The 6,151-nt window shown below is 66.7% G+C and overlaps 1 protein-coding gene across 1 annotated transcript; it reads left to right on the forward strand.

The window, feature by feature from the left end:
- The first annotated feature begins 1,880 nt into the window (after positions 1-1,880).
- Positions 1,881-5,931, forward strand: SLC16A8 (solute carrier family 16 member 8). Its single transcript, XM_025881558.2, has 4 exons — positions 1,881-2,094; positions 2,618-2,761; positions 2,987-3,820; positions 5,553-5,931. Exons 1-4 carry the CDS (start codon positions 1,881-1,883, stop codon positions 5,867-5,869), a joined length of 1,509 nt encoding a protein of 502 aa, XP_025737343.1. The 3' UTR covers positions 5,870-5,931.
- The last annotated feature ends 220 nt before the right edge of the window (positions 5,932-6,151 follow it).

Consider the following 6,151-nt stretch of genomic DNA (forward strand, 5'->3'; position numbering starts at 1 on the left):
CCCACCTCTGGCCCAGTCTCTCTGCTGCTCTTGGTTTCCCAGGAAGTGGGCGGGGGGGGGGGGGCTCCCCAGAGGGGGAGGGGTGGCAGTGGCCAAGGCCTGGGACCACCAGCAAGTCACCCTCCGGCAGCCGGGGACACAGTACCCTTTGTTCTGCCCCCCCCCCCGCCCCCGTCAGTCCCAGGCTCTCCGACCTGGATTAGCCTGATCTTGGATCCCCTCCTGGAATGTGGCCTGGGGGTGGGGGGCAGGCGAGGCACTGAGGTGAGTAGGGCTGGTGGGGTCTCTCCAGGGCAGGGCGATGCCCCCGACGCCACTAGGACTCCCCTCTCCCCCAGAGTGGGGCTCTGTGTGTCCTCTGCCCAGTGGAGGGGCCTCCTTACCTCTCTAGCTCTGCTGGGAGGGCCTGAGACAGGGACCCCCACCGTGAGGTCCAGCGTGTCCCTGCGCTGCGGTCAATGCTCTGTCCCTTCTCCCTTTCCAAGCAAAAGCCTCTTAGAGGGCTGGGGGTGGGGGACACTCTAAGCCCGAGGCCTGAGGGAGTGAGCCGTGGGTGAGTCAGGCCAGCGGCTGATCTGCAGGCAAGCCTGGGGGTCTTCGGCTGCGTGCCCCCATAAGGCCCGGCTTCGCAGGGGGAGCCAGCGGGGCAGCCCCTCCTGGGAGGCCACAGGAGATGTGAGGCTGGACATCCAAACCCACCGGACGGCTCAGGTGAGTGTGGGGCGAGAGCTGCCAGGACCACCCCCTTGTCCTGGTCTTCAGGGGGCTGCAGCCATGGTGAGGGGACAACAGGCAGCAAAAGCCAGAACCTGGTGCTGGTGAGAGAGGGTCAGGGTCCCAGATCCCCACGGAGCGCCTGGCATCGCCCAGTGCCAGGAGGGAGACCCAGGTGTGTGTGGGGGGCAGCAGGAGGGAAGGGGGCTCCTGCCCCAGCTGTGGGCTGGCCCACCCTTTGGGGGGCACAGGAGGCTGCTGTGTGAACCCCCGGCTGGCGCTCCCGGAGTGTGAGAGACTTCAAAGCTGTTTTCTGCTTGTGGAGGGTTTGCGGGGCTGCTAGGGGTCTGGAGGGCAGAAGGTCTCTTTAGTGCCCCCTCAAACGTCCCGGTGGAACCAGAGAGCTGACCAGCCCCCACCAAGACCCCTGGTTGGCCCCGGGGGTAATCAATCACCAATCTTACAGGTGGCAAAACTGAGGCTCAGCGAGGGAAGGGGACCTACCCAAGTCACAGCAAATCCATGGCTAAGCTGGGATGAACTGGAGCTCAGCTCCCTTGGCTCCCCATACCAAGGCTAATGTTATCACGGCGTGTCTTGGGTTGTTTGTTTTTTCCCAATGTTCTGATGGCAACAGTCATTTCTGATCATTGAGAAAAGCGAGGAACATATGGCCAAGGCCCAGGAGCAAAATAAAGCCACCCATTCTGCAGCGGGCGCCCGGCTGCCCGTCTCTGCCCCACACCCCGCGCTCTTTCCTGCGCCGAGACCCTCACACGAGCCCACTGGGAACCCCGGCGGCTCCCACGCACACGGGGCACGCACTGGCCCGCCCGGCTCTCCCACTCACCAGCACCCCCTCTCCAGCCACACTAGGTCCCTGGGCAAGGAGTGTCCCCCCCGAGGGCGTCTTCCTGAAGTCCGGACTCAGGTGGGAACCTTACTATTACCCTCCCCTCATCTTTCACAGGCCCCCCCTGGGGGAGGGGAGATTTGGGGTGCGGCTCTGCCTCGGCTTCCCCTCCGGGCCCGTTCCCGGAGCGGGGCTCCCGTGGGTCGCCCCGTGCCTCAGTTTTCACACAATGGGTCTCCATCCCCCTTTCTAGTTGGGGCTACAGACCTTCGCGGCTCCCTCGTGTCCCCTTCCTCCAGCAGAGGCAGCAGCGATGGGCGCTGGCAGCCCCCGGCGGGGCGAGGGTCCCCCAGACGGAGGCTGGGGCTGGGCCGTGCTGGGCGCCTGCTTCGTGGTCACCGGTTTCGCGTACGGCTTCCCCAAGGCCGTGAGCGTCTTCTTCCGCGCGCTCATGCGCGACTTCGGCGCGGGCTACAGCGACACGGCCTGGGTGTCCTCCATCATGCTCGCCATGCTCTACGGCACCGGTCAGCGCCCCCTCGCGGGTCCCTCCCCCAGGCCCCTCAGACCCCCTGGGCACCCCCCAGGCCCCGCGGGGAGAGCACGGAAACCACTTTCTTCCCCAGAGACAGGGGAGGAGGGGGCAGGGAGGGGGCAGTGGCGCCCTAACCACCCGGGGGGCCGCCCGGGGTGGGGGGCGCTGGGAGTAAGGGGTGGAAAGAGCCTGAGCAGCCCAAGGGACGATTCCAGCTGTGCAGATAAAGAGCGAGGGGCGTCTGCCTCTTCTGCTTTGGGTTCCCTGTTCTCAGGAGGGTCGGGGATGGGGCCTCTGGACCAAGGCAAGTCCCTTCCTTGCGTTCCCCCGCAGGGCGCTGCCTCCTTGGTCTGTCCTAGCCAAGCTCTGTGACCTTGGGCAGACACTGCCCTCTCGGAACCGAGGGTGCCCTTCTCCCCTCGAGCCATCTTCTGGGGGCTGGCAGGTGCCAAGCCTGGAGTGTCCACGGGAGAGAGATTGGTCCAGTTTGAGCGGTGACCGTGCCCTGCCCACAGGTCCTGTCTCCAGCATCCTCGTGACCCGCTTTGGCTGTCGCCCGGTGATGCTGGTGGGTGGGCTGTTGGCCTCGGCGGGCATGGTCCTGGCATCCTTCGCCACGCGCCTCCTGGAGCTGTACCTGACGGCCGGGGTGCTCACAGGTGAGGGCGGCCACGACTCGCCTCCCCTGCGCGGATGGGGCTGGCCGTGCGGGTGTGTGTGTGGAGGAGGGGGGACGGGAGTCCTCGCTGCGAGGCTTCCTGTCCTCAGTTTCCCCCCCGAGAGGTAGTCGGCCCACCCCGTGGGGGCCTGGCCCCTCCCTCCCGCTGGGGGCTGGGGGTGGGGGCGCCCTCGGGGAGCCCGGCACAGCGCCGCCTCGCCCGCAGGCCTGGGCCTGGCCCTCAACTTCCAGCCGTCGCTCATCATGCTGGGGCTGTACTTCGAGCGGCGGCGGCCCCTGGCAAACGGGCTGGCGGCGGCGGGCAGCCCCGTGTTCCTGTCGGCGCTGTCGCCGCTCGGCCAGCAGCTGCTCGAGCACTTCGGCTGGCGCGGCGGCTTCCTGCTGCTCGGCGGCCTCCTGCTGCACTGCTGCGCGTGCGGCGCCGTCATGCGCCCGCCGCCGGGCCCCGGCCCGCGGCCTCGCGGGGACAGCGCGGACGGCGCCCCCGGGGAGGCGGAGGCGGAGGCGGAGCGCGCGGGGCTGCGTCTGCGCGAGGCGCCCTCTGGCGGCCGCAGCCGCCGGCGCCTGCTGGACGTGGCCGTGTGCGCGGACCGCGCCTTCGGGGTGTACGCCGTCACCAAGTTCCTGATGGCGCTCGGGCTCTTCGTGCCCGCCATCCTGCTGGTGAACTACGCCAAGGACGCGGGCGTGCCGGACGCCGACGCCGCCTTCCTGCTGTCCATCGTGGGCTTCGTAGACATCGTGGCGCGGCCGGCGTGCGGCGCCCTGGCGGGCCTGGCGCGCCTGCGACCCCATGTCGCCTACCTCTTCAGCCTGGCCCTGATGGCCAACGGGCTCACGGATCTGAGCAGCGCGCGCGCGCGCTCCTACGGCGCCCTTGTCGCCTTCTGCGTCGCCTTTGGCCTCTCGTACGGCATGGTGGGTGCGCTGCAGTTCGAGGTGCTCATGGCGGCCGTGGGTTCGCACCGCTTCCCCAGCGCGCTGGGCCTGGTGCTGCTCGTCGAGGCCGTGGCCGTGCTCATCGGACCGCCCTCTGCCGGTGCGCCTCCCCGTCCCGGGAGGAGGGGGCGCGGGGCTAGTTCCCCAGACCGAGGGAAGCGCCTTCCCTGCCCCAGATGGAGCTTCCAGGGATGAGGGAAAGGGACCCATTGTCCGGGACAGCCTGGTGGGGTGGGCAGCCCCTTCCCGTGGCTAATTAGCCCCTCCTCCAAGCCCGGTACTACTAGCTCTGGGCGGGGGCGGAAGGGCCGGGAAAGGTGCCAGGAAGAACCCAACACTGACAGCAGCGGACCCACTGGGTCATTTCAAATGTTGGCCCAGAGCCCTTGTGAAGTACAGGTGCTTATTCTCCTTTTGCAGGTGGGCAAACTGAGGCACAGGGGCCTAGTACAGTGCGGTGCCAGAGGAAGAGCAGAGCCCTGCCCAGGGCTAAATGCCCCTACCTTTGGAACACTGCAGCTGAGGGCTTTAGTGTCCCCAGCCGTCAAGGGTGACCAGAATAGGGACAGTGTCTTTGAGGGACCAGACGTGAGGCTGGGAGCAGAGTGGGGGTGCTCATGAGTGGTCACCCTGGGGCCCAGGAAGGGAGCTCCCTCCCTCCTCTGTCCAGCAGGCCATGGCCAGGTCCTGCCCTCGCTTGGTGAAGCTACCATGCAGGGACAGGGTCTGGGCCTTCCGCTGTGCGCACCACCCACTGGGCACACTACAGTCATTGGCCTTAGGAAGTCACCATGATGAGAGGCCAGGGAGGATCCCTGCAGGGGCCGGCATGCAGGCAGCCTCACAGGGCAGGACATAGGACAGTGTGGGGCACATTAGGGGGACAGGGTTCCTATACAAGTGAGGCAGGAACTGAGCTTGGAAAGAGGGGACATCAGGGTCCTCCAGGATTGGCGGATCGTCTCTGAAACAGCACAGAGAGCCTGTCTGTGGTCAGGCTGTGGGATGAGCAATGAGGGGAGGCCACCTCTGCTGGGGCCCAGGCTGCCCCTGAGATAGGGTGAACTGCCCCTCCTTCCAGGGCTGGGCTAGCCAAGTGTCCTCATCAGGGCTTGTCATCTCACTTCAGTGTGAGGGCAGCCCCCGCAAGCTCACCACCAAAAGCCACAAAACCAGCCCCCCGGAGGCTCAGGGGTCCATCTTCCATTTTCCCATGTGACCTGGGGGGTGGGTCTAATAGGGGGTAAGGAGGTGAACACTTGCAGGGCAGAGTGTAGGAGGGGCGGGCAGGGACCAGGAAGGCAAGTTTAGGAGAAGTGCTCAGAGGGGCTCAGGCAGGCAGCCGGCTTGGGGGACACTGGGAAGCCTCCCCAAAGCCACAGAGCTGTAGACCAAGGGGTCACAGCCTGGGGTGGTAAGTGACAAAAATGCCAGGGGAGGATGGAGCCCGCAGAGGAACCACGCTTGGGGGGCAAATATTTGCAATTAAAATTAAAAGATTTTCCTGAGTATGAAAGTAATACGTGCTTGGAGAGAACACTTGGAAAATACAGAGGGGGTTAACAGGGATTGTGACCCACACGTCCTGCCCCCAGCCCGCACTGGTGGAAGCTCAGCCTAGGGGTACCGGGGCCCTTGGCAGGGGCAAGAGGCGGCTGGGGAGGGAGACAGAGAGAAAGCTGAGCCAGGCCCCTGAAGACCAGGGGGTTAGGTGGAACAATGTAAACCCCACCAGGTTGAGGGGGGCACTCCCCTTTATCTGAGGCTGTGGGGAAGGGTGAAGGTGGGCTTCCACGCAGGCCCTCACCTTGCCACCCCCCCCCCCGCCCCAGGCCGCCTGGTGGACGCCCTGAGGAACTACGAGGTCATCTTCTACCTGGCCGGCTCCGAGGTGGCCCTGGCCGGGGTCTTCATGGCCGTCGCCACCAAGTGTTGCCTGCGCGGCCGCCGCTCTCAGGACACCCGGCCCGGCCAAGGCGCCGGGGGCGCGGCCAGCGACAGCGAGGACGCTGAGGCGCCAGGCGACTCTGAGGCCCTGCCTGCCGGGTCTGAGGAGCCTGGCAGCCTCGAAGCCCGGGAGGTGCTGAGCCACGGGGCCGCGGCACCAGAGGCGGAGGCGGAACCAGGGCGGGACCCCAAGCCTGTATAGCCCCCAGGGGCACCAGGCGAGGTGGCTGGTGACTTTGGGAATGGGGTTTACCCTCTCAGAGCCCTGGCTGTCCCAAGAGGGCCTGGCACGCTGGAGGCTGCTTTGCGGTGGTCCCCCCTGGGGCCCCGGGCCGGGGGGGGGGGCGGCGGGGAGCTCCCTCCCTCATCTGCCCAGCGGGCCATGGCCAGGCCGTGGCCTGGCTCAGTGATGCTGCTGTGCATGGACCGGGTTTGGCCTGTGCGAAACTGAAGTTCATAAAGCTCAGCTGCAAGACAGAGGTCC

The sequence above is a fragment of the Callorhinus ursinus genome, unplaced genomic scaffold (assembly GCF_003265705.2).
Source record: "Callorhinus ursinus isolate GAN/ISIS: 27379988/994484 unplaced genomic scaffold, GSC_fseal_2.0 scaffold48, whole genome shotgun sequence".
Classification (NCBI taxonomy): domain Eukaryota; kingdom Metazoa; phylum Chordata; class Mammalia; order Carnivora; family Otariidae; genus Callorhinus; species Callorhinus ursinus.